A 27,873-nucleotide genomic window follows, 5' to 3' on the forward strand; every position below is an offset into this window, starting at 1 on the left:
TTCTATTAAAATCAGATGAGATTGAGTCAAGTTTAAGCATAACAAAACAAAACTAACGGATAAGGATAAATCCTACAAATCCTTTAAAGATCAAAGTAACACATCAAAATGCACTATATATACTCAAAGAGCCAAAGATATTGATTAATAAAACATTATTAAATATATAATCATAGAAATGAATAGAGACACTTGAAATACACACAACTTTTTAAAACTCAGCATATTATCATGAAATGTTAAATCATTCTGCTAACCGGCAAAATACCTCATTACCGGTCAGCTTTATTTAATTTAATTTAAGCAGTTTTTATTTATCACTATTTCATTTCATAGAGCTACTTTCATCAAAACAGATTGTGATTGACTGTTGGTTTGATCTGATTGAGCAGCCACCATAACATTATGAAATAACAAATTAGTTGAGAAACAATTACATAAGATATGAAGACTTTGGAAAAAGGCATTTTTTTTATTTAAAAAAGGATATTGAAGGAAATAAAAAATAAACTTCAGCAATAAACTTTGGTATACATTACGTTACAGTCATTTAGCAGACGCTTTTATCCAAAGCGACTTACAATCAGTGTATTCAACATAGGTATTCAAGAGAACTACTAGTCACCAGAAGTCATAAGTGCATCTCCTTTCTTAAACAAGCATCTAAGAGCATAAACCAGAGCACAAGTACAGTGCAGAAACAAACTAATACGAATACAATAAGTGCAACAAACTAATACGAATACATATATATATATATATATATATATATATATATAATTATGTCCCAATGTATTGCTATTGTTTATTACAATTATGTAATATTCACTTATTTGAACACTTCATATAAACAGTTACTTTTAAATCACCTTCCATCTATTTACAAGCTCGTGTGAGATGATGGCAACAATTCCGATAGCAAGGGAACGCAGCACAGTTTAACAAGGCCGAGAGCCTGAAAGTCATTTGTTTTCCCTGAGTCGGTCTGACTGGATTGGACGGCCGGGGGTTCCGCCCACAAACACACAAGGTGGAGTTGAAAAGAAACAACATGCTGGGCCAAAATGAAGCTGTCAAACAGCCTCTAGTTGAGGAATCGCCGAGCAATGTGAAAATGCATCGAGGCTACTTTGAAGACCTAGTAGATAGTTATATTTAAAGTGGAAATCTGAGGTTGAAAAAGTTGAAATTATAAACTTTTTGTAAAAAAATATATTTTTATTATATTAAGTCAATTGGGTGTGTGAGTTAAGCTGGTAGCACTGCACAAGATAACCATTGGTACAACTTTTGGCTTTCATGAAACTTTCTTGATTAAATATTCGGGGCTCAAACTTGGGCTGAAGATCAGACATGGTCGGTGTAACGCACGGGGGAGAAAAAACAAATATCCCTCGGTTGGGTTGAGAAAGAGAGCGGTGCGAGGTCGGGGGAAAAATGGATGTCTCCGCGTAGAGAAATGGTTGGATGGAGAGAGAGGAGCTGCTGCGCGTTGAGTGGAGGGAGACGGCGGATGAGATGGAGGCGGGGGGAAGGACCATCTCTGCGGGGACTGGAGCCCGGGACCGACGGCGCAGTGCTGGCTATCGTTCAACCCTCCCCTTCTTCCTCCACAACGACGCCGAGAGACAGGTAAGCCAGCTGAGCAGCGCGGCTTCGTCCACCGCGTAAAGGGAGCCACACAACGACACAAAAACAACACAACGCAAAATAGACCTTTAATGTGTGCTTTTGTTTACTTTAAAAACAATTTTTTTTTAAAAAGGCGCCTCGCTCGGTAGTCTCTTTGTAGTAGCGAGCCACACCGACCGCTGGGGCAGGGTACAGACGAGGTCGGCCATAGCCGGATTTCTTGTCCTCTACAGCGGGGGAAAAACCGGGTGTAAGACCTGGAGGTAAATCCGGTATCCTCACATTAACACTACGGTGGGTCGGTGCCTAGTCCCCGTCATCGAAACTAGAGTGTTTTCGCTGAAACCGGGGTATTTGCGTGGGGGAATTAACGGTGGTTTCCGCGCCGAGACCTCCATGCGGCTGTTGGCGGAACAGCCAGCCGCCTCTCTCGGTTAGCCATCAGGGATCTCCGTTTAATATCTCACCGTGCAGAGACTCGCCCTCTCTCTCCCCCTCTCTCTCTCAAACCGACTAGCCCAGAACCGCCGACGACCGAGCTCGGAGAACCCGCCTTCTTGTTCTCGCTTATACGCTTCTGGACCGAGGTAAGGGAGCCTGCGACGCCCTGGCATTAGTTTTAAGCTCCGTGTTTCAGTGTTTGCAGTGCGCCATTGGACCTTGTCACGGTAGGTTTCCTCGTCGAGCTGCAGCATGGCGGACCTGGAGCTGTTCTCCTCGGCTGTCGAACGTGTTTCCTCTTAGCTCGCAGCCAACGGTTAACGTTCTGTTACAGTTGAACCGCGTGTTAATGGAGCCGAGAAAACGACCGTTGAAATGCACTCGTTGGCAAAGCGAGCTCGAGGCAGCCTGTAGCGGTTGACCGTTAAAAATATTTTCCACGTTCTTCTTTCTTCCTTCGCCTCCGCAAGTCCCTCCAACCCACAACCGTAACCTTTATCTCGGGCACACTTTTCTCAAAAAATGTTTTTAAAGAAAACACGGTTAAGCTTAAATTAATTTTAACGTTTAGCGGAAGGTACAAATTAAAAACAGTATTCAAGTATTTGTTGTAAACAGTAACGTTAAGTCCAGGTCTGCCCCGGAGGAAACTGAGATTCATATTAAATGCAATGTTAACGTTTTGTATTAAATATGTTTTTTAAAAGTATGGCTCTAAATATTAAATTTTTAGCTTCATTTGGCGTACCAAGCTGCCCTTGGCCGTAATGCCTCAGCTCCACATTTTTTTTTTAATCCTCAATATTGTTCAAATTTCATGAAATTCTAAAGGGAAACGTATTTAAAAACGGCTCCAGGTGCACGTTAAAGCAGCTCTTTGGTTCTTTAGTAATGGTGGTCGGTGTTTTTAGTGTCGCTAGGTCACCCCGTGGAAGCCACGCAGAGCTCGGGCCATCAAGGACACGATGAACAACGAGCAGCCGCCATCATTGGATCACAGCTCGGCTACGCCTCGCTGAAGAATGCACTGGCTTTGCTCTAAAAACCCAACGTTAAACGCCCCAAAAACTGATTTAATCGGTCTGTGAATACTCTGGAAACATTTTTATTCACTGTAAACTAAATATCATATAGATTTACTCGCTCAGGTCTTGGGTAAACATGTGAAGAGAAGATTATAGGGTTGCACGGCGGAGCTAGATCCGCGTCCAACGGTGATGAGGCGCCTTCTGCCGAGTGGCGCATTTGGCTGCAGTGCTTCCAGGCCACCATTCCCCCTTCTCGGAGACCGAAAGCAGATCCCCCGTCCGTGGTCAGCTGGTCGCCTACAGCTGCCTGTCCGTCCACGTCCATTCGCTTCCTCCTTCCGTGGATCCTCCCCAACCTCCGCTCCGCACAGCAAAAAGCCTCCATTACCGAGCGGACGGGGCGAGAAAATGGTCGCTCCCGGGTGTTCACGATACTTTGGTTGCGGACTAAAGGACAGTACTAATGCGTTAAATTCCGACTGGCAAAATTTGCTCGACGGAGACTCCCGTTGTCGCGGCTAGTTGTGCTAGTTGAAGCCCTCCGCAGTGTTATTTGAGATTTGAAGCCGTCACAAGCAATAGCCTATGTCTCACCATGCAGCGTAAACGTTTAAGGGGCGGTGTAATGAACATAAACCATTATGTCGAGGCAAATTTAAATTCCACCACTCAGAGTTTAACTTATAATATCACCGCCAACTCACTTATTTATGATATACATATGAAAGTAACATAATAAAAATGTTGTAATATAAACAATACATTATGGTTGAAGGAGAAAATTATTAACCTTCATACACCTTTTTTTTTTTTTTTTTTTTTAAACTACATGGTTTGCAATTTTTATTTTTTTATTAAATGTGTTTGATAACTTGATTTTTATGTTGCTTTTGTAGATACAATACAGTACAACCACAAATGAATGGGGAAATGGAGGCAGCGGCCCAAGACAAAGGTGGGATTTCGACATGTATGGAAAAAAATTATAATTATTCTTTACACTTGCACAATGACAATACATATGCTATAATGAAAACTGTGTATATTAAGCCTATAATGATATATATATTATAAATGTATTTTACATGTCACAAACCCAGAATTACACAGTATTACATACATAAAACTCACTACATCAATGGAATAGGGTATCCTAATTGGACATCATTTCATATTTAGCAGACAGATAAGCAGATTTATCATTTTTGTGTCCTTTCGGTTGTATTTGTGTTTTCAGTGTGGGCACAGGAGGACCTCTTAAAACTACTCGAGGCCATGAAAATGGCCCTGCCGCCGAAAGACCTGACTAAATACAAAACGTCAGAGTCCCACCTCGACTGGCAGAAGGTGGCCTTCAATTCCTACACAGGAGATATGTGTAAGCAGAAGTGGCAGGAGGTCTCTAAAGAGGTGAGTCAGTTTAAGTTTGTATTTGGAGGCTAGTATAGTGGTGTGTTATTTTTATGGATTGTGCAACAGTCAGTTTGATCTGCTAAATGCCAAATGTTATGTCTTGAGTTTTAATTTTTGATGTTTTTCTGTCTGCCTTAAACACAGATTCGTAAATTCCGGACTCTGACAGAGCTGATATTTGATGCCGCAGACTACATCAAGAACCCTTACAAGGGCAAAAAGATAAAGGTGAGTTAAACATACATGGAACTAATGAACAAGAAGCAGTTATGACTATAACTCTTAAGACTTTTCACTTAAATTATTTCCCCCATGTTTAACAGAAACACCCAGATTTCCCCAAGAAGCCTTTGACTCCATACTTCCGATTCTTCATGGAGAAGAGGGCCAAATACGCAAAGTTGCACCCAGAGATGAGCAACCTAGACCTAACTAAAATCCTCTCCAAGAAGTACAGGGAGCTGCCGGAGAAAAAGAAGGTCAGTTAAAGGCATCTTAGGTGCAGCTAAAATAAATTTGATCCCGTTTCAAATCTCATTAATTTATAACGGAAACATTGTTTTTCTGTCATTTACTCTTGGTTTTCTTTCTTATCATGGGTGCAGAAAAAGTATGTTGAGGACTTCTTACGAGACAAAGAAACATTTGTGCACAGCATGTGCAAGTTCAGGTAAGATTATGTGATACTAATAATTATAATTATGTCATATTAGCCCTGCGCGCATCATATTTATGGATGATAATTGTGCTTAACTGTTGTGTAAATGAAGGGAACTGCACCCAGACCTTATGGAGAGCATGACCAAGAAGGGTTCAAATGCACCAGAGAAGCCCAGAACACCCCAACAGCTTTGGTACAACCATGAAAAGAAGGCTGTCCTCAAGACACGCCCGGATGTAAGTTCAGGCATTCACAACACAACAAACAAAAGGCACAATTGCATAATGTGACAGGTGTTAACTTTCTGTGTTTGACACCAGGCGACCACCAAAGACATTAAGGACAGTCTGGGCAAACAGTGGACGCAGCTGTCTGACAAGAAGAGACTCAAATGGATCGCCAAGTCCCTGGAGCAGCAGAAACTGTATGAGGTAAGACTACAGGGGTGTGTCGTACGTTGTTGAGATGCAAGGGCAGTTGTGGTAGAATTTATAAAAGGCAGTGATGTCTTCAGTGTTAACTTTGTCCGCATTATTCTAGGGGGTAATGCGGGAGTACATCCAGCAGCACCCAGAGTTAAACATGACCCAAGACGATATCGTCAAGTCCACCCTGACCAAGGCTGAGAGGCACCTGAAAGACAAATCTGATGGCCGACCCGACAAACCGCCTCCGTGAGTCATAGCTGCAAATACGCTGACACATCTGCACGATGCTGGTCAAAGTCCTCTGCTCCTTTTTTAGTACGTTTTTTTAACATAATGTGTATGTGCTCTCAGAAATGGCTACTCGATGTTCTGTGCGGAGTTGATGTCAAGCATGAAGGATGTGCCCAGCACGGAGCGTATGGTGATGTGTAGCCAGCGGTGGAAGCTGCTGAAACAGGGTGAGAAGGACGCCTACCAGAAACGCTGTGAACAGGTGAGTCCAGAATCATCAGTTGAGATTATTATTTAAAAAATTGAAAACTTCAATTTTGTCTAACAATGCCTTTTTTTTTGTCTTTTCAGAGGAAGAAGGAATTTGAAATTGAGATGAACAGATTTCTCAGTGTAAGTATAATTTCTGGTTTCTACAACCACCATGTGTTTTTGTTGCAGCCATCAATCTTATTATTTGTGTGCTAAACTTTTTGCTGCAAGAATTTCTCACGTGTATCTTCTCTGCTGTATGTATCTGTAGAGTTTGTCAGAGGAGGAGCAACACCGGGTTTTGTCTGAGGAGAAAATAGGTTTTAAGAGGGGCGGAGCCAACAGTCCTGCTGCCAAAAAGCGGGCCTCTAAAGCGAAGGTAAGGGCCAAGTATATACTCTTTACATTTACTCAGACAAAAACTGTGATTTCCAGTGAATTATATCCTTTTTACCCTTTTTGCTTACCGGTTTGATCACAATATAATTTTATCACAAGAAATTTGACTTTTACGATTTAAGCATGTTAAACTCATGTTGCATTCCCTAAATGTTTTATTCTTCGTGCCATTTCCCTTTCTCCGTAACCTGTAGGCAAATACAGAGAAACCTAAAAGGCCAATCTCAGCCATGTTCATCTTCTCTGAGGAAAAGCGCCCGAAGCTCCAGCAGGAGCGTCCGGACCTTTCTGACAGCGAGCTCACACGACTTCTGGCTCGCATGTGGAATGAGCTGCCAGATAAGAAGAAGGTAATGTAATAGAGATAAGTCGGAACAATTGAGTGGATCACAGGTGGCGAGTCATACCAATATGTTTTAATTTTCTAATAATGTTCTTGTTGTCTTGGTCATTTAGGAGAAGTTCAAACGTATGGAAGCGATCCTGAAGGCAGATTCAGAGAAGAAGGAGGATCGCAGCCGTCTGCCGGACCCACCTAAGACCGCACAGGACATCTGGCAGCAGAGTGTCATAGGAGACTACCTGGCCAGATTTAAGGTTTGCTTTCCTCTTAGTCTCTAGAATGCAAACTGGTAGTTGTGATTTTACAAAGATTAGGTATACTGATAGGTCAGCTGACAAGTTTACATTGATATGGCAACCTTTCCTTAGCTGTGTTGATGCTTTAGGTTCTGATAACTTCTGTCTTTATATGCCTATATATATGTATACGTATGTAACTAGCATTGGTAAGAATTCTGATTCGTCTTAGTGATCACTTTTTTCTCCTTCCATCCTGTTTTTATGTTTGTCAGTGCCCTAGATAATAGGGTGTACTGTTTAGATTTACGTTTTTAACTATGATTGTAATTATGTTCTATCCTAGGGAGAGGGGGGGGGATATCTGTCAGTCCAAATGTTAGTTTGGACTGAAGTTAGTAAAGGTCGCAAAATTGGAAATAACTTAGTGTTTACCATTTTACTACCGAGCTTCTGACAACAAATCATAGCAGAAAAACAGAATAAAAGTGTCAGAAAGGTTAAGAACGTTTTCAACTATCAATACATTTATATGGTTCCTCATCTACATGAATTTGGAACGGAGTCCTGGTGATAATGACAGTCACACTGCTATTAGTAATGAACTGCAGCTGTATAACTGACAAAGTGCTGGTAAATGCACATAAAATACTCTTCACAATTGCATTTAATGTGACCCTTTGTTTCGTCAGAGTGACCGGCCAAAGGCACAGAAAGCAATGGAAGGAACCTGGAGTACCATGGAGAAAAAAGAGAAAATACTGTGGATCAAAAAGGCAGCAGAGGACCAGAAGAGATACGATGTTAGTATCAGTTTACTGACCATGTCAATGTGGAGCTCCAAAACATCTCTGTAACAGTGAAAGCTAACAATTTACTCCTCAACAGAGAGACCTGTGTGAGATGCGCTCACCTGCTGCTGTGATCGCCTCAGGGAAGAAGATGAAGTTTGAGGGTGAACCCAAGAAACCACCATCGTAAGTCTGCCCCCATCCAACCGGTCTGTGCTGCCTGTTGTGCGTTTTCTCTCGAAAACTTAACGTTGTGATCGTTCGCTTGACTTTGACTATCTAGAAACGGATATCAGAAGTTCTCTCAGGAGATGCTGTCCAACGGGGAGCTCAATCACCTCCCGATGAAAGAGCGCATGACCGAGATCGGCAGCCGCTGGCAGCGGTTAACGCTGAAGGATAAGGACCGCTACAAGAAGATCGCAGAGGAGAAGCAGAGACAGTACAAAGTCACACTGGAACAGTGGCTCGCTGTAAGTAGTGGTTGTTTGAGGGGGGGGTGAGGGGGATTTGTCAATGGATTGTTGGGCACTTGAGTTGTCTAACATACACTGTCATTCCTCCACAGAGTTTGTCTTCACAAGAGAGAAACACTTACAAAGAATATAATTCACAAGTAAGTCAGTTATTTCACTGCCATGGGGAATTGTACTGCAGCTCTGCAATGTTTTAAGCTTTCTTATATCTGATGTTTTGCATTTTGAAAACTGTTTACCTGCTTGACGTTTTCAGAAAAGGAGAACTACAGCAAAACCAGGAGGTCCCAAGGCAAAGGCCAAGAAATCTGTAAGCGCACACTCTTGTTCTTGTTCTTCTCTCATAAATCTGCTGTAGTGACGTCATGTGTTGTTTACCTGAAACCCTCTCTTTCCGCAGGACACGGAGGAAGAGGAGGACGACGATGAAGAGGACGACGATGATGACGAGCGGGAGAAGGCTTCCTCCGAGGCAGATTCATCCAGCGACGATGAGGATGAGGACGACGACGATGATGTGAGTTGCACTTTGTAGGGAAGCGGAGAAAGCGACAATAAGTGGAAGTTAACCACGCTAAATAAATATATATGTTTTTCATTGTTGCTTGTTTAAAGAAGGAAGGGGATGACGACGACGAGGAAGACGACGATGAGGCCGAAGACAAGGAGAACAAGTCGGAGGAAAGCAGCAGCGACTCGAATTCACAGGCGTCGTCGGATTCCGACTCGGACTGAAACGGGGGCCGACGTCTTTCGTGAGACGAGCTGAGCTGAGCTGAGCTGAGCTGAGCCAAGAGTCAAGGGAGCTCTGCCACTGTGCCAACCTGCTCTCCTCCCACCACCAGAGGGCCCCCCGCATCGCCTCATTCACTTCACACTTTATGTTGCCGCTTCGGTGATCCACTCATGGAGGGGGACGCTGCCCCCTTATGTCCAAAATCAGTTTCCCTCCCTCTTTGGTGTGACGGTCCTCTTACATTACGGGCCTCTGACGTTATGCCAAAAAACAGCATCCCACTGGCTTGGTGATGTCATGGACTTTTTCTGCCGCAGGTTTCAATCTTGACTTACAGGTTCAATGGTTTAAGGTTAGGGTTTTTAAATGTTGAGGGTAATTCATTACCGGACAGTGTTTTATTTTATTATTCTGGTAATTAGTTGAAGGCAGGTGGCATGAGTTTGTGAACAGGCTTCATAGAGCCAAAGAACATAGTATGGTGGGATCACTTTAGGGAGCAACAGGGGGGGGAGGGGGTGTGCAGGGTACAGAAAAATTGCACTCTTCAGAATGTTTCCTTGAATATCTTTTTTTTTTTTTTTCAAAGCATTGTCGCGTTGTTCTCTATTCTAAATTTACGATGTAGATTTTATCATTTGGTTCTTAAAGAGGTGGTATTTTTTCAGGAAAAAAAATCAAGCCATTTTGAATGTCTTTTTTTTGTTGCTGGAACTTTTCAGAACTTGTTACTTACTTACCCGTGTTCTCATTCAAAAGGTAACAGTGCCTATATAAAGTATTCACCCCCTCTTGGACTTTTTCATGCTTTATTGTTTTACAACATTGAACCACAGTGGATGCTTTGAAACTCATTAACAAAATTTGTCTTTAAACTGCAAAATTTTGGGGAGATTGACTTAAAGGAAACCTGAACACAACCAGCTGAGATGTCAGGTGTTTAAAAGTGTAGCAGACAACACAAAAGGGAAACTAACCTTGATCTCATCCAACTTTCAGTAAGACCGCGACAAGCTAATCCGTAAAGATAGACTTGGCAGAGAAAATCAATCTCTACGGATGTATCTAAATTTAGTGTGCAAGTTTAAAAAAAAAAAAAAAAAAAAAAAAAAACCTCACCTGATTAGAAATATTTTTTACCCTCCTAAATATTTAGTAAATGCATCTTTGGCAGCAGTTATAACCACAACTCTATGTAGATCGGTAGTGTTTTTCTTTATGTGAAAACCAACTGAGGTTTATAGGGACCTGGAGTGAGCATTACAGATTGTCTTTTGGTTTTAATAACTTTTTAAAATTTAAAACGACTGACCTTACAGGACTCTGCAGACTATAACTTGCCCTGAAAATCTTCTTGTATCTTTCCCCTTGAATGGTAGTGTTCAGAAAACTTGTAATGTATTTGGAATGTTCCTTTATACTCAACGGGTTTTTTTTTTACAGCTTGTTTTAAATTACAAAACAAGCTGTTGTAGCTACCAGATACAGGTGTAATTACTTTTAATATTACACAAGTGATCGCAATCCAACTTTATAAAAAAATTGTCTGCGCCGGTCAATACATTTGCAATCAATATTGTATATTAGGACTTGATTTAGATCAGTTTGTGAAGATTTGTTTTGTTAATGAAGGTCAAAAAACACCTTATTGCATCCATTATGCTTCAGAAATGTAAAACAAAAAGGATTTCATACTTTATAAAGGCTCTGTTGGATCCATTACCATGTGTCTGTCATTGAAAGGTGTGATTTATGCATAAGTCTGAAACAATTCTATTAAATCTGGTGTTTTTAAAGAATACGTCATACAGTCGGTGTATTTTTCCTCTGAAGCGTTTTGTTTTGTTTTGTTTACAGTTATTTTGAATTAGGTTTGTTTTAATTGTGAGCAGTTGTGTCCTGATCCATCTGGAATCATTTTGTGGATGTCGAACTGAATAGTTTAATCATTTTTTTTTTTTTTTTTTTGTTGTTGAATTTTTTAATGGTATTGACTGTAATCCATTTGGGTTTTAGTCTGATGCTTAATCCCAAAAACGTGTGCACTTAATGTAAATCTGTCCCTCTGTGTGAGTTTGTGTGCATGCATGCACCGAGCTGTGTATATATGAGGGTGTGAGTGTTTGTTTCTTTGCTTTATAATGTGTACTGTTTTGTTGCATACCATGAGGTGACTGCAGCGTGCATGTCTGTGCCTGTGTGGGGACGTCATACCAACACCATGAATGTAGATATTGTTAAATCTTTACCTTTTCCCCCCAAAGGTCTTTAGTAAGTTTTGTGCTCTGCGCTGTCGTGTCATTGGTTACCTGAAAAAAAACAAACTGATGACACGACTTCCATGACTGTCATTTTGGGTCCACAAACAGATGAATGGCAACTTGGAATAATTTGTTAGTAATGGACTGATTTTGACCATTATGAATCTCATCAACGTCTGCAACAAAAACCAGCGTGGACTATTTCAATATTTTAGGGAGAGAAGAAGAAAAGTGGTTGCTGATATTGATAGATGGGAGTTTGTAAAGGGATTTGGGGGGCTGAGTTACTGGGGGGTTAAAAAACTGTTGTAATTTTTCCTGTAAATACTGTTTTTGTATCGAGTGCTTATCGTTTTTGTTAGTGCTTTAATTTGGCGAACCCCCATCTGTGACTTCTGAGGTCGGTGAGTTTTTCCACTCACAGGGGAGAGTTTTTGGTTTAATTCACCTGTTTTTAGTTGTTTCTTCTCTCCCTTATGTTGGTTTATAGAGATATCTAAGACCGCGAAGCTTTACAAGTTTGTACTGCTGATCATTTGACAATTTGATGTTTTCTATAGCTGAGGGTGTTCTTATGTCCTTGTAGTTCAAGTATTTGGGCAAATAAAAAATTATCTTTAACAGTTGGACGTCTGTGTTCTGTTTTAAACCTGTACAAGCAGACAGGACATCTTAATGTGCAGGGCTTCCAGTGAAGGGAAAACATAATGCTACATACATCATAATATTATGTGCTTTAGAGCTGAAACAATCAGCTGATTAATTAATTAGTGGATCAAAAGAAAAATGAATCTGACACGACTTTGCTAGATCAACCATTTAAGCCATTTTTTAAGCAAAAGTGTCCTAAACTATTATTACACTACACAGACTCAAGACCCCAGGATCAGATAATAAATCACCTTAATTGTGTTGCAAACTTCCAAAAAAGGGTGTCCACATACTTTTGGTCATATAGAGCGTATTGGCGTTAAAGATGACCTCATTCAAAAGTTCAGGCCTAACTAATTGATCCCAGATAACGAGCGCCATCTCTTTCGTTTATTAACGTCTTAGGTGGACGGTAAGCGTCCCCAAAGCTGTCAGTGACACCGGAAGCATCTTTATTCTACCTTCAAAATAAAACCATCGCTAGGGTCTTAGCTGCGTCACACATCTCCTAGCAACCACAGCTAGACGGGAAAAGCTGTTAAATTTCACCAATGTTAATGATTTACTTAAGTGCTTCAGTTTACTGTTACTTAAGGCAAAACTTCGAAAGGAAATACTTACACTACTTTAAATGTATCTGACAGATGGGGTTACTTTTCACATTAAGATTTTACAAACAAAACATCAACATTAATATAATATAAAAGTTACATAATACTATCATGTGAAGTCGTTAAAATTGGCTCCACTTCCACCAGCTGTAACATTAAAATGCTGCTTGTGAGTTAATGCTCCAGTCCTAATATTGCCATATAAGATAAGATAATCCTTTATTAGTCGAGCAGCGGGGAAATGTACAGGATTACAGCAGCATAGAGGATAGTGCAAACAAGAGGCATAGCAAATTATATAATATTATAAATAAGCAAATGAGCAGTAAAAACACAGTAAAAAACAGTAAATAATCCACAGTAACTGAAATATTATATACACAGACAGAAACTATTATAACTATTGTATTGCACAGTGTATTTGCATCGCAGAGGTTTTTAGTGTCATGTGGTCTCCTCTACTCTATTGTAACACTTATGAGAGGGACCGTTTATTTTAACAATATTTGTTTTCTTAAGTCAAATCTTGAATGTAAGACCTATTTTTAATAAATGATTTTCTACATAGTGGTTTATACGGTATGTGAGTACGACCACATGTCGGTTTATAACGAGGCTTTTATTGTTAAGGTCCAAACCGGAAGTCAGTTGTTTTGTTTTTTATGTTTGGTTCTTCACGTTTGGCCTCCTCGGTGTCAAGCGGGCTTGCAGCGTTACTTCAACCGACACCTGCGACAACAAGCAGCATAAACAGGGGATTTGTCTCTCACTGGCAGTACAATGGTGGCTGCAGCTGAATACCAGGCTTCTTGTTGAGGTGTTTGTTTCATGTATGGACTCACGGTGATGTTGCTTCCCTCAGAGGAGCTGCCTGAGTTCTCGGCATGACAGGGTAAGAGGAAACATTGTGTGTGTGTGTGTGTGTGTGTGTGTGTGTGTGTGTGTGTGTGTGTGTGTGTGTGTGTGTGTGTGTGTGTGTGTGAAATGAGATAACATCAGTATCGTTACATTGTATCTCAACTCTTTAACTGACCTGCGTTCAACGTCACATTGTCTTTATTTTCACACTGACGTGATCAAGCCGCTAGTTTAGTGTTTTAAATGAAGCTTTTTTATTTTTATTTGCATGTGTTTAAAGTGCAAATAAAGACGCACCTTACCTCAATGACTGTAACAGCCTGACTGATTGAGATGTAGCGATGGCGTGAATGTTAGAGGCCATTTGCACTGTTTTTTTATTGACATGTGATTTTATTTTGAATCCAATTAAATGTAGCTAAATTATGTTTTTTTTTTTATGGGCTGGTATTCCCTGCAATGTTTAATTAAAACAGCCCTACATCTTACACATAAATAGCTAGTATAGTATATTATAGAATATTATAACAATTGCCTATCTATTAGATGTGATATTCTATATTTTCTGTGCTGTATTATACTATAATACTAAATTTCACTTAATGCTGCATCTTATATCCCACCTCATATACACAGTGCTATACTATACTTTATTCATATATTACACTGTTTTATTGCTTGATATACTATATAACATTTATATTTATAATTATGTATGAATACAGACAAACACTAAGTATCGGTGCTTAATCATATTGTAAAAAGTATCAGTCCGATGTGTAAATATACTATACTCTGCAGCTGTTAACTCTCACTTTACTTCTGTACTTTTACTTGAATTGCTGTGGTATAGTTTCTATTTTCACTTTTGTTATTTATCTGTACTTATTTCTGGCCTTGTGCTGCAATGAAGGAATTTCCCTCTGGGCATCTATTAATGCTTTACTTAACTTATCTAATCATTTATATATTTTTCTCTCTTCCACAGAATGAAGACATATTTGCAACAAGTATCGACATCTCTTTCAAAAGTAATTATTTTAGTATCAGTTTGATTCCTAAACTGGACCTTGATGACAGATTGGAATCGTCTCTTTCTCTTTAAACTGTCACCTCTTGTTAACCGTCTCATGATCGTAACCTTGTTTTTTGTGTTTTTTCTTCAAAATCCTCAGGTCAGCATCTCATTACCTTGCTATCAAGATTTCCCATACAGATTTTCAAATGAAAATGGAGGATATGCCCCTGTCAGGCCCAGACAACACCAGGCTGGAGGTGAGTGAAAATATATATTTTTTAATTTGTAATAAATGTAACTTTTAACTGTCACCCACAGACAGATGTCATGTCTTTCATCTGTTTTTTAATGTGGTAACCAGTTTGAATTTGGGTTTTAAATGATCTAATTACAGGCCTTGGTCCATGACATCTACTCTGAGCTGGTGGAAGATGCCTGTTTGGGCCTGTGTTTTGAGGTTCACCGTGCTGTGAAACAGGGCTGTTTCTTCTTGGATGAAACGGACCAAGAGAGCATGAAAGAGTTCGGTTAGTGCCATGTCCCCAGGTTTCTACTTGCCCATTTGTCTTTTTCTTTTTCTTTTGTGTGTTTCCTTACAGCATGTCTTTTTTTTTTTCTACTTCCAGAAATAGTGGATCAGCCAGGTGTGGACATATTTGGCCAAGTGTACAATCAGTGGAAAAACAAAGAGTGTGAGTGCCCGAACTGCAAAAGGTTGATAGCAGCTTCTCGCTTCGCCCCGCACTTGGAGAAATGTCTCGGCATGGGCCGCAACAGCAGTCGCATCGCCAACCGCAGGTCGGTCAGTAAAGGTCATTAAGGACTGATTGTTGTATTGATACAAAATAATTAGGATCAGATTGTTTAAAAGCTTTTTATTTTTTTATTTTTACCTTTTAACAGGCTAGCCAGCAATAATAACATGAGCAAATCAGAGAGTGATCAGGAGGACAACGATGACCTCAATGATAACGACTGGTCGTATGGGGCAGAAAAGAAGGGTGAGCTATTAAAAATGGCTTAACTTCAATTTCACTGTGCTAAGAGAATGGTTAAGTAAAACCTCACGTTGCTTCCTCATAATAAACAACTTCTTATTTCCTTGTTGCAGCCAAGAAGAGAAAGTCAGATAAGGTACTTTTGCATTTGTTTCCTCTTTTGCAGACTGTATTAAAGTACATTTTATATATATGTCATTATGTATAATAATGGATTAATGTAATCTGAATGGTTTTCTTTCTGCAGAATCAAAATTCCCCAAGAAGATCCAAATCTCTAAAACATAAAAATGGTGAGTCTACCTGGTGTTTAGCTCCATGTGGATTGGTGAAGTTTTGCACCATGAACCTTTCTGAGTGTGGTGTAGATGTTTGTAATGATTCAAGGCTGAACCTGGACCTGGTTCCGTCCAGTGTTCTTGAAACCCAAGCATCGTTTTGCAGATCAGGACACTCTGTGCATGCAGTTTCCTCTGTAACAGGAAGTAGAATGTGGACATCAGCTGTCAGCGTTGAAGTTATACTGGCAGAGTTCAACTTTCACAGTTAATGATCGTGTGCCAAAATGTCTGCACAATGCAGTGTTGGGTAAATTCACAAATACTAAGAGTTTTAGAAGAAGGGACTTGTATGTGAGTCATGGTGCACAGCAGAATAGCTTGTAAAACAAATAGTTTGATAACGAGGTGTGACAATATAAATATATATTTTTTTTTTTTTTTGTTTTACAAATTCCTTCCAAACAATTGGTTTGCATCCGTGTTATTAAAATTCTTGCCGTTGAGTAAAAGGAATAGTTCGACATAAACATAAAAAGAAGAACAATTTATGGTTTTACTGGAGTTTTATGGATCTATTTTTTTTTTCTGTTTACAATTGAGAAGCAAATAATATATGATAAGCTGCAAGCTAGTTTCCAAGTAAATAACTTGATTGTGACTTGAATTCAAATGTTTGATGTTATTCTAATGGTGCTAAGTTTGAATAAATAAAGAGGATCAACGGTTATGTTTTTTTTTCTTCCAGGTGAGCTCGGGAGCACCGTCAGTTCAGAGCCTTACAAGGTGACAAATTCTTCCTTTGCTCATGTACTCTGAAAGACTTCAAAGTTTTTCCATCTTGTATTGTATGTCAGTGCAAAGTATAGATAGTAATTCTTTGTCTGTCTTTCATTTCAGAACAACTATTATACTGGCATCAGTTATGAAACCTTAGGCCCGGATGAAGTCAGATCCCTCTTGACAACGGTGCGTATTCTACATGAATGCAGACAAGCATATTGAGCTTTTACAGTCTCCTATCTCTGCTGATCACTGAAGTTGTGTTTGTTTCTACAGCAATGTGGGGTGATCTCTGAGCACACCAAGAAGATGTGTACCAGGTAATTACTGTGTTATCCACAGGCACAGAGATAAACTAGTGTTGGAACATCTCCATTCTGGGAAAAGGGTTAACTGCTGTTGCAGTGCTGATATCTGGGCTAATGCAGGATAGTTCCAGGTACTCTGACACCTGGTCGCCAAGTTATTTAATACAAATTCTTAGGTCGGTGTCTTCATGTCCCTTTTATGTCTTTAAATCAATTAGAGACTGAAAGTCGTGTTTACACCTGAGATCAGTTTAATTTGTGTATTTCTGAAGACTTTTATTGTAGTTGAGACCAGCTTAGGGGTACACAAGTGGCAACTCATTGCATTTCAATGTTTAACGATTTCTTGACCAGTTGTTTGATTCGTTTTTTCTCCCCAAAATGAAACGCCAAAGATTTAGATCAAGATATATACTTTTTAAATAGACCACAGAGGACCCTGTCAGTGACCAATCTCTAACACTACATAACCTCTAACCCCTCGTTGCTGCCTCTCTGCCCCCCCCTCTGATTGGTCACTGGCCGTGTCCTCCCTCCCTGTGGCTGTATGTGTGCAGGCAGGGTGATGCATGAAGCTGTCTCAGGGATGTATAATGCCACCTTGTGTACCACCAGGTCTCAGCGATGTCCCCAGCACACGGACGAGCAGAGGAGGGCCGTCAGGGTGTTCCTCCTGGGGCCGTCCGCGTGAGTGTCCCCATCCCCCCCCTCCCTCTCCTCCCCCCTCCCCTCTCCCTCCCCTCCCCTCCCCTCATCCGCAAGTGTACTTAACAGAAGCCATGTTTGAATGAGTGTTGTGACCCTCATGGTGCAGGTGTTTGCTGATACAGTTCGAGGTTTTCAGATCGAGTAGCCAGAGATACGAGCTAAACGATGCTGCTGGTCAGCGTTGTGAACACTCTGGTACAAAGGGGACTGTAGACAGAAGCCGCATGCTTTTATCATTTAAAAAAAAAAAAAAAAAAAAAGGTTGTACATTATCGGCAGTTTTTTTTTTTTTTTTACCTGGGTTTCAGGGGAGGAGCAGCTGTGTCAATCAGCATGTGACACATGATTCACCAAATTCTGTGGTGATACCTGCATTATTTTATCCCAGCCAACATACATATGACTCTCAATGACAAAAACCCACATCATATTTTAAGCTTTCGAAAACATTTTCCTTTATAAGTTTGAATTGTGAAACTTAGAGTGTTTTACAAGACTCTTTGGTGTATCACAATAAATAAAGTGTGTGTATTTGCGTTGACACATTTTTATTGACAGACTTATCAGGAACATCTTGTTCTATATTTGTTCTATATTTATAAAGCTTTGTTTCTAATAAGTAAATATTGCTGATATTCACCTTAAGGAACCAGGTTGTCCGATAACAAAAGTAATGGAAGTGGATTACATTTCAAACCGCTTCATCAAAGTCTCTGTATGTATAGATTATACAAGTGAACTACATGTCCGGGACAGACACAGAGGTGCACGCACACGTGCGGCCGATAGCATTATCCGGCTGACGAAGATCATATTAATAATGTTTGATTATTTATAATTAATTAAGGAGGACAGAAGACAAAAAGGCAAATCTGATGACTATAACTTAATAGATAAAGATGGAAAATTAAATAAATCCAGTTTATCTGATTGAGAGGTGAACTGGAAGTACCAAATCTTTTCTAACTGAATGCAAAGCACGTTCTCCGAATTGTTCTCCCAGTGAGGAGAGAACAGAGGATTGAGGCCAAAAAGTGCAATAAATCCAAACACTTCTAATGATTTTTCCATATTTTAAAGAAAGGGTAAATGTTTGATCTAACACAGAAGTGTTTGATCTTCTGCTATATTAGTAGGTGAGGGGCTTTTTTGAAAAAATCCCAAGTATATGTGAGATAGTTGTAATTAGCCTGATAATTGATTAGTCACTGTTGCAGATCATTGACTCTGTGCTGAAGATATTCAAATAATCTCACTGTTTCTTTAACTAATTCTTGACTACATTAAGTATAGAAATACTATGAGAAACATGGAGACATTTTAAGGGCGAGTGTTCCCGCACCAGTCTAACCAGTCAGCACCTCTGTCTGGTTTTCATGAAACAGGCCGTCGCTGCCCGATGCAGATGCTGTGGTGGAGAGCGACAGCTTTGACATTCCAGACGGACAGACCCTGATGAGCCGCCTGCAGTGGGAAGACTCCCCCGATATTTCACCCGCTGACTCAGCCTCATCTAAAGCCAGTAAGGAAGTGACGTGCATCATACCGAAAGTCATTTTGATAAAACATGCACAGTTGATCGATACATTTTCCTGTCCCGCTCACAGGCACCAACCATTCCGACTCCAGGAGGCCCAAGAAAAAGAAGACAACGTCTCTTGTTTTGAGCAGTGGAGTAGGAGGAGGAGGAGGAGGAGGAGTAGGAGGAAGTCTGTCTGGAGGCAGCAGCAGCTCTCAGAGTAATATCAGCTTATCGACCAAAAAAAAGAGGCCCAAACTCTCAGCACCTTCTATTACCAGTATCTACGATGACCTAAACTAGCATGAGCCCTGTCTGTCCGAGCAGCTCTCACCTCCTCTGTTAAGCTCCTCCATACATACCTAAATTTACCGGCCTGGACAGGATGGGATGAAACTTGATTTAGTAGTTTTAATTCATATAAATGTGGCTTGTTGGGAAAACTCCACCTCAAAACAGACTTAACCTAGCCCTACCTAGTTTCTAAATTAATGGAAGGCCTCCAGCTGTGAATCAGAAAACCTGTCTATCTGCTAGAGTCACCTTATATGCCTTCATATTGTCTAGGCAGGTTTTTCAATTTAAGCTGTTCCATTATATGGCCAAAGGTATGTGGACACCTGAACTTTACAACCATATGTTATCATTGAACAGTTAAGAGTTTAAGTTTATCTCAAAGGGGGTTGAGGTCAGGGCTCTGTGCAGGGAAGTCAAGATTTTCCAAAACCAAACTTTGAGCACAGAGGAATAGTCATGTTGAAACCAGGGAGGACCTTCCACAATCTGTTGTCACAAAGTTGAAGGCACGCTATCAGATAAAACATCAGTGTGTGCTGTAGCATTACATATTCATTCATTCGAACCAAACAGCCACAGGGGTGTCCATGTACTTTTGGCTTTTCAAACCTACAAATTGACATCAAGTGCACAATATGACAGGAATATCACTCATTTTATTTTGTTGTGGAAAAAGCCCCATTTTGATGTGACATAGCAGGAAAACCACAGGTCTAATTAATAATATGATTGAGGGCTGCGTTCCATTTATCTTTCCTGGTTCCAGGGCCTTGCCACTGTGCACACTGGCTCACTGACAGGGTTTACTGATACACTTAAATGGAACTCAGTCATTATTAACATAATTAATTGCACCTGTGCTTTTCCTGCAAAGGAAAGTCAAAATGTCTGAGGTGAAACAGGCCCATTAGGAGTTGTTAGTTGTCCACTTCAATAGATTTTTGTACAAAATGTCCCTAAACATCTAAATTCCTGATGACCTCTTCTTCTTTAACTACTTCTTTAAAGTTTAAGACCTTTTTATTTGCTAAATTTTGTCAGAAAATGTTTTTTGTTGGCCCCAAAGTTTTTACTCAAAGCAGGAAAAGTCTTAAAGTTGACTTTTCTGAAACCTTCTGGTGTCATTGTTTGCGGTCTTGTTACCTTTCCCTCTTTTGAGACTGTTCATTTGACTCAGTTTCGAGGAGACGTGTGGACTTCAAATGCTTTTAATTCTACACTTAAGAGACTGATACAGGAGTAAACATCAGTGGCTTTGTAATTCTAGCATTGTATTGCACAGTTGTGTGTGTGCGTGCGTGTGTGTGCGTGTGTGTGTGTGCGTCTGTGTGTTGACTTGCATTCAGTGTGAATGTCACTTTTTCGCGTAGTTTGTGTAGTTATAGCGTGTGTGCGTGTGTAATCATACGTTTTTTTCATAAAACTATGCATCCTAGAATGTGACATTCTTGTAAAAGTATGTGAGCCATTTAAATATTTAACTTTTTTTGTTTTTCTTCAATCTATTTAAGTTTTTACTTGTCACTGCCTATAAAGTGTGTGTGTGTGTGCGTGTGTGTGTATATTAATTGTGTTTAAATGCAGATTTTGATATTTGATGAGCCAGTGGGCTTGGGGCACATGTACAGTACATGTATGTATGACGCGTGAGATGGAAACGTAATCATGAATCTAACATAACTTTCTTTCCTCTGTACAAAACTTGTCTTGTGTATTTTAACTTAGTTTCTGCTTATAGATCACATGACGTAGAATGCTTGTCATTCATGATCATGAGTGATAAGTCTGTGAGACTGTATGTTGTCTTATGTGAAGGTTGTGAGATACATTACTCGCTATAGAGGTCAGATGCACTATTTCATTAACCTTTAACCTGCAACTTCTCACATTTGATGTCTTAGTGAAGGTTCATTGTTTGTTTTTCTTCTTTTCAAACCCAAAGACTTTACAGTTTCAGATATTATTGTAGAGTTGAGTACAAGGATGACGTATTTTTTGCTTTTAATACATAAAGGCACCATCGCTGTAAAACTTTGGGACTGTATGCAAATTATTAGGGGGTAAAAGAGTCAAGAAAAAGGGGGCGGGCTAAACTGCCAGCGAACCGGAATATCCACCACCACCTTTTTCCAGATGTCAGAATTTCGATAACTTTCCCAAAGTCCAAAAATGACCATCCTTTCACGCTGTGATTGGTCAGCTGAGAGAGGACTCGGAGTCCTGTCTTTCCTCCCTCAAGCTCTCTTTTTTGATATTTTTTTTATAATTCTTTCAACTATTTCTGTCACTTTTTATGTGAACAATCAAGTGCAGCACTATGAGTTCCTATTTTAAAGATTTATTTTTAAGTCATATTATATATGTGCCATCGGTCATACGTTTCTGTATCAAGGCACTATTTTCCTTATCGACTTTAATTGGTTAACACAACTAATAAGCCAGTTTTCCACCCATGTGATGGCTGTGAGAACTGCTTAATATTTGTTGTTTTTGTCTTTTAATATTTTTATTTCTAGCTTTTGGATGACAGGTGTCCCTTATTATTTTAAGTCCAGGGAAGGGTTCGAAGAAATATTAGAAATGGCCAAGAAAATACAAAATACAACCTCCCTCCCCCCCGAACCCAAATCATTTTCGTACAGTCCCTAAAGTCAAGTGCATTGAGTTGTTTGTCTCAAATGTCATGAACGTGACAATCCTGTCAAATCCTGATTTCATTTCCAAATACAGTTAACTTTCTCATCTGTTTCTGTAAAGAAGTGACTTTGACCGTGCCCTTTTGAATCTTTTTTTTTTTTCCCAGTAAAGTCTTGTGATGTGCACTAAAGATAAATGAACTGTCAATGAGATACTTTGGTAGGTGTGATTTAGATTCTTGAACCACTTTTAGTGGATAAAGCTAACAGCTGACGTTCTCTTGTGGCTCTTTTGTGTGTTTGCGTGCAGTAACAGTGCAATAACAAAGAAGGCGATGTTGTGAGTTTCCAATATTTGTTCATGCACAAGCACAAACCTGTGCATGTGTGAATGACTGTTGAAAATGATCATAATGTGACTATTTTTTCTTCACTGCCATGCATACTGGTGTTTGTATATAAATAAACACAAACCCTAGCTAGAGGCTCACTTCTTTAGACTACAAACAGATACTGAAACAGGTTTTGGTTTGAAATGCTTTAATTCGAGACATCACTGAAGCCATAGCAGTCCAGCATAATCAGGAGGGTTTTTAACGTCCCCATCCAAATCTTTTAAGTGCCAGATGCAGGTTCATCTGATTCATTCTATCATTTTATTTACAGAAAATACACAATATATTTACAATATATTCTCAAAGTGTCTATTTTCATGTCTAGTGATTATTTAAATAAGCCTTTTTCTACATAGCAACACTTTTTGAGCAACAAAGCAATCCGAAATGTACAGCCTGGCAGCTGTACAGTCCACATTTGCTTACACAGAGCTTGACTCATTCATATACCACAACGTGGTGGTAGTTAAACACACAGCACAACAGTGAGTGGTTCCAGAATAAGTCAGATTCTTGCATCTATAAAGTTAATTTTTACATTTTTTTCTAAAACACAAAGAGTGGCCTAAAAAACAAGGACGGACAAGAAAACATCACAAATCTTTTGCAACAATAAAAAAAAAAAAGCGGACAAGATAAAGCCGAGTGTTTAAACATGGTGTGAACCACTACGTCGTGTTTGGAGAGGAGCTAAAGTATAGTTCAATTTCAGCTGAACTTTGCTCGCTGCAGATTACTATTAGCTCAGAATATACTGTACAATCACTCATCTTGTTGTTCTATCTTGGTACATGCACAAACGGGCCCACCTAGCCTCTCACACTCTGCAGGGATCCAATCAGCTGCGGCATCTGCACCGAGCCCCGTTCCTATTAGTCCATCCCTGCAGGCGGCGCCCGCTGCTGCAGTTATTTTGATTTTACCTCACATCATTCAGCCGTGAGTGTGTGTTCTCTCTCTCTCTCTCTGCCCTTTTTTCAGCGGCTGTGCATCCCAAATATCAGAAAGCTGAAAAACACAGTGACTCCCACGAGGGAGATGGTCGCAGGGGCGGTGAAGAACTGCCTGTAGTTGATGCGGAAGTACCATACCACGGCCAGGATCACCACAAACACGGGCACCACCAGACTGCTGGTGCTGATGGCCACACCGGCGGCCCTGAATCCTCCGGAGACCCCGGACCCGGTTCCTGTTCCGGCCCCGGACTGAGTCTCTTCTTCCGGTGTGGCCTCTCGCAGGACCTGGGAGATGTGGCAGTGGATCACGCTGTTGTGTGTGATGTTTAGGGAGAGGAGGGTCTTCTTGGGATCCTGCAGCAAATGGCCTTGGTAGATGAGTTTTATTTGATGCTCCCGACCTGAGAAGTATTTACTGTAGAACAAGAGAGATGAGAAAGAAGAGTCGGTTCAAATGCGTATTAAGGGTTTGTTACAATGTTTTGGGAATTCTGCTCATTTGGTTTCTTTCAGAGAGTAAGATGAGTACACCAATGCAATTCCCATGTCTGTAGGATAAATATGAAACGATCACCAGCAGCTGCTTAGCTTAGCTTAGCATGAAAAATGGGAGCAGGGGGAACAGCTAACCAGGCCCTGTCTAAAGGTAACAAGAATTGGTAGGCAGATTTTCTTCTATAAGCTCAGCAAATTTAAGATCACTAATTCACACGTAATGTCTTGTTAGGTAAATTTGACAAAAAACAAAGTGTATAATTGTTTGTCTCTTCTCTGCTTAGCAACTCTCGGCCAAAATAGCCAAAATAGTCCCACACTTGACCTTTTCGTAAAACCACAAGGTGTCGTTTTTACGTTTTTATGTGTTAAATAGAAATGCCAGGCGAGCTTTTGTGCTAATGCTACGCTAACCAGACTGATGGCTGTAGCTTCATATTTAGCAAACAGACATGAATGTGGTTTCTATCTTCTCATCAAACCCTCTGCAAAAAGTCAAAGAGGCATATTTCCCAAAATGTAAAGCTGTGTCTTTAACAATCTGTGCTTGAAGTCTTGAGTTGGTGGTTTTACCTTTTCAGTACTCCCACTGTATCCTGTGGTTCTACAACGGCTACCTCCTCCGTGTCGTTTAAATACTTCAGACGGACAGAGATGGAAGTGGCAGTGTTGGTGGTGGGGGAGATGATGCTGGACAACACAGGGATATGCTTCATAATCTTTTTATCTTCCTCCTCCAGTTCTTCCTCATCATCATCATCCTCCTCCTCCTCCTCCTCCTCGTCATCTGAAGTGTGCAGTCTTCCAGCCTGTGGTGGTTTGCTCTGTATGTCCAGCAGTAGATCAGTCCTAACACCCTCAGCTCCCTCCCCAGCGCCCTCCCCCTCTCCCCTCTCAGTCCCCGGCTCGCCGTCATCCGGCTTGTTCTCCTGAGAAGGTGGGGGGGTCTGCTGTTCCGGGGTGTCGGCGCTGGGAGACCCTCCGCTGTAGCTCTCGTGGCCTCCCAGTCCGATCAGAGAGGCGTGAGCGCCCACGGTGAGGATGGTGCCCAGTATGTGGTCTCCCCGGTCGGCCACGTGGGTCGAGAGCCAAGCGAAGACGAGAGCCAGGACCAGGAGCAACACACCACCTGCTGCCGTTACCTCGTCCTCCACCCCGTCCAGCATGGTCAGTGCACACACTGCCATCTCTGTCCTCCAAACCTGAAGAAAAGACACAACACCACTTCATTTATATGGCCCTAAATCACAAATTTAGCTTCAAAGAGGTTTACAATCTGTAAAACAATGAAGCAACACATATAAGAAAAATTAAACACAATGTTGAAGGTCATCCGAATCTAATCCAACACGAATCACTCTCTCATATGATGGGAATATCTCAACAAATCATTTTATGGGACTATAATCTGGTTTTGCATATATTTACCTTTATGAACATTAGTTATTTTCTCATATAATGACATTTGTCGAGTTATTTCAATTACTTCCAACAAAAAGATATCTGCATTTTTTCCCGACCAACAACCAAGTAGGATTGGAAGTTATTAGTATACTGTGACTCTAGGTGTATTTGATCATTGTGGCCATTATTGTTAACAGATGAGTAGAATTATTTTATGGTGATATTGGATTTATAGGACTTTTGCACTGTAACAAAAGCACCTTGATTAGCAAAAAACAGACATTCACCATTTGCTTATTTGTTCGTTTCTCAATTGAATTTTACTACATCATGATATTATATTAACTAATTATTTTTATCTGCCTATATTTTGAATGTAACCATGAATTACAGTACAAAAGGGCCAACGGTGACCCGTTTTGTCCAACCAATAAGATATTAAGTATTTTTTACTATATATATAATATTGAAGACATCCATAACAGTACCAGTCAAAAGTTTGGACACACCTTCTCATTCAATGGTTTTTCTTTATTTTTATTTTTTCTACATTGTAGATTAATAAAGACATCCAAACTATGAAGGAAACATATGGAATTATGTGGTAAACAAACAAACGCTCAACAAACCAGAATATGTTTTATATTTTAGAGAAGGTGTGTCCAAACTTTTGACTGGTACTGTATACACACACACACACACACACACACACACACACACATACATACATATATATATATATATAATGCAATGATTAAACATTAATTGATTAATGAACTATGTTGAACAATGAATCCCTGCTATCTTGATAATACATATATTGGCCAGAAGATAGAAGTTTGCATCCATGGCCTAGATGATGACAGTGGGACTCTAGTTTCTGTTTAAAACAAAGTGCACTTAACTGATCATCCTCCAACCCTTACAGTAAAGTTGTATTCAGATTGAGGCACATTCAGACAAAGCTGCTTTACAACCAGACGCCCATTACTCAGCTTTCTGTCCACAAACACAGCCCGTGAAGCCAGCACTGTTTACCTCAGCAGCTCACATGCACATATCTGGGTTAAAGGCAGGACTGATGGCAGGTCCCTGGTCCTCCCGTGAGGTGCTGCCATGTGTTATAATACTTTAGTGACTCTACTCATCAGCTGTTTGTTGGAGCTCCGTCCAGACACCCGGCCGAGCAGAGACGTGTCCGCGGGGACTCCTCCAGCCACGTGAGGCCTCACACTCGACATGTGTGCCGTTATGCGACACAACGTCCCGTGCTGCTCACTTGTCACGCTGTAGTTTAAGTTGCTAGTTAGCGAGTTAGCTAAGTTAGCTTGGAGGCTAGCCTGCCTTTGCTAGCTCACCAAAAAAAAAAAAAACGACCTTCGGGTGTTTGCGACTCTCTCCGCTCGGGTTAGTTTTCGGTCGCCATAGTTTTCAGACCGGAAACAACAGTGTTTGTTGTTGTTGTGTTGATGTTTTAAAAAACAAACGTACCTGCCAGCGGAGGAGATCAGAGCATGTTTGACTAGAAGACGAGGCTCGATGCTAGTTAGCGGCTGCTCCTGGAAATCCACATAATAAACACAGAGGCGACGAGACGGCGTGACGTCACCGCTGCGTGGAGCGCTTGTTTTGGAGACGGGTCGCGCCTGTTGCTCCTCTCGCTCGATCACAACACATGTGATGTAGTCGTGGTGGGGTTGAGCTCTTTACTAGAGGGGCGACTTGGTGACCTTTTCACTGTGGTGTAAGTGAAGTAAGTAGTACTGCTACACTTTTAAATTACTTTTACTCCACTACATTTATTTGACAGCTTTAGATTTTAATAATAATTGGTAACTGATTTGATAAGGGGTGGTATTGATTTGTTTTTGATACCTTTTTGATTCATTTTATGGTATTGAGTTGACCAAACAAACGTTGTAATGGTGTCACTTTTGGGGGTAATGGTGAAGCCATTTCTCACTATTTGCTGAATTTTTTACAAACCAAACAATCGATGAATAGAGAAATAATCATTAGTTGCCATCCGATACAAAATAAAAAAATTTTTTGTTCCAACTCCACCGACTTCAAAATCTGAAACTAAAACTTAAAATCTTGGTTTTACATTAATACATGAGTAATACTAATCTAATGATATAACAGTGACACATTTTTCACTATTAGTGCTTTTTCTTTGGTCACTTTAAGTACATGTTCCTGATTTTATATATACATACTTTTATTTAAGTAACATCTCAATGCAGGGCTTTTACTTAAAGAGTATTTTCACAGTGTGATATTAGTACTTTTCCTGAAGTAAAGGAACACAAAATACATTCTGTACAATAAGTCTGTGATTTATCTTTAACTACATTTTAATCAGTGTCTGGAGAAGTATTCACATATTTTGCCAAAGTTAGAGAAACAAAATCACAAAGTAAACAATCTTTAACCCTTTATGCAGGCAAATGGCCCCTATCACTGTTATATAATCATATACTATAGGATTGGATTATTCTTAATGCGGAAGCAGCATTTTAATGTTGTGGTTATTTGAGGTACAACTAATTTCTATTGAATTATTTGTATTATATCTTATCTAAACTGTATTAAATTATTATGTGTTTTTTGTATTTAAAATCTTAATC

General features: G+C 40.2%; 3 protein-coding genes across 15 annotated transcripts; 2 read left to right on the forward strand and 1 right to left on the reverse strand.

The window, feature by feature from the left end:
- The first annotated feature begins 71 nt into the window (after positions 1-71).
- ubtf (upstream binding transcription factor) lies at positions 72-10,868 on the forward strand. Of its 11 annotated transcripts, none has more exons than XM_054606872.1 (21): positions 72-3,153; positions 3,998-4,071; positions 4,339-4,511; positions 4,659-4,742; positions 4,838-4,993; positions 5,120-5,184; positions 5,285-5,411; positions 5,496-5,606; positions 5,716-5,849; positions 5,955-6,096; positions 6,186-6,227; positions 6,358-6,465; positions 6,680-6,835; positions 6,942-7,082; positions 7,757-7,867; positions 7,953-8,041; positions 8,139-8,328; positions 8,424-8,471; positions 8,588-8,641; positions 8,732-8,848; positions 8,947-10,868. In XM_054606872.1, exons 2-21 carry the CDS (start codon positions 4,020-4,022, stop codon positions 9,064-9,066), a joined length of 2,220 nt encoding a protein of 739 aa, XP_054462847.1. In that variant the 5' UTR covers positions 72-3,153; positions 3,998-4,019; the 3' UTR covers positions 9,067-10,868. The 11 variants fall into 11 exon arrangements, with proteins under 11 accessions (XP_054462847.1, XP_054462848.1, XP_054462851.1 ...); XM_054606873.1 differs by having other exon boundaries at positions 72-2,300; XM_054606876.1 differs by having other exon boundaries at positions 72-2,300; positions 3,998-4,056.
- Positions 10,869-13,277: 2,409 nt separating this feature from the next.
- atxn7l3a (ataxin 7 like 3a) lies at positions 13,278-22,466 on the forward strand. Of its 2 annotated transcripts, XM_054607183.1 has the most exons (14): positions 13,278-13,482; positions 14,437-14,479; positions 14,624-14,723; positions 14,861-14,993; positions 15,093-15,264; positions 15,370-15,467; positions 15,578-15,600; positions 15,712-15,757; positions 16,491-16,528; positions 16,643-16,711; positions 16,802-16,845; positions 17,449-17,520; positions 18,927-19,063; positions 19,149-22,466. In XM_054607183.1, the coding sequence occupies exons 3-14, from the start codon at positions 14,673-14,675 to the stop codon at positions 19,361-19,363; spliced, it is 1,098 nt and encodes a 365-aa protein (XP_054463158.1). In that variant the 5' UTR covers positions 13,278-13,482; positions 14,437-14,479; positions 14,624-14,672; the 3' UTR covers positions 19,364-22,466. The 2 variants fall into 2 exon arrangements, with proteins under 2 accessions (XP_054463158.1, XP_054463159.1); XM_054607184.1 differs by lacking the exon at positions 17,449-17,520.
- Positions 22,467-22,527: 61 nt separating this feature from the next.
- Positions 22,528-26,872, reverse strand: tmub2 (transmembrane and ubiquitin-like domain containing 2). 2 transcript variants are annotated; one of them, XM_054607865.1, is made up of 3 exons: positions 26,735-26,872; positions 24,413-25,041; positions 22,528-23,759 (listed from the first exon to the last, which is right to left on the reverse strand). In XM_054607865.1, exons 2-3 carry the CDS (start codon positions 25,024-25,026, stop codon positions 23,366-23,368), a joined length of 1,008 nt encoding a protein of 335 aa, XP_054463840.1. In that variant the 5' UTR covers positions 25,027-25,041; positions 26,735-26,872; the 3' UTR covers positions 22,528-23,365. The 2 variants fall into 2 exon arrangements, with proteins under 2 accessions (XP_054463840.1, XP_054463841.1); XM_054607866.1 differs by lacking the exon at positions 26,735-26,872 and adding an exon at positions 26,282-26,637.
- Positions 26,873-27,873: the final 1,001 nt, after the last annotated feature.

This window comes from Anoplopoma fimbria, chromosome 11, assembly GCF_027596085.1.
Source record: "Anoplopoma fimbria isolate UVic2021 breed Golden Eagle Sablefish chromosome 11, Afim_UVic_2022, whole genome shotgun sequence".
Classification (NCBI taxonomy): domain Eukaryota; kingdom Metazoa; phylum Chordata; class Actinopteri; order Perciformes; family Anoplopomatidae; genus Anoplopoma; species Anoplopoma fimbria.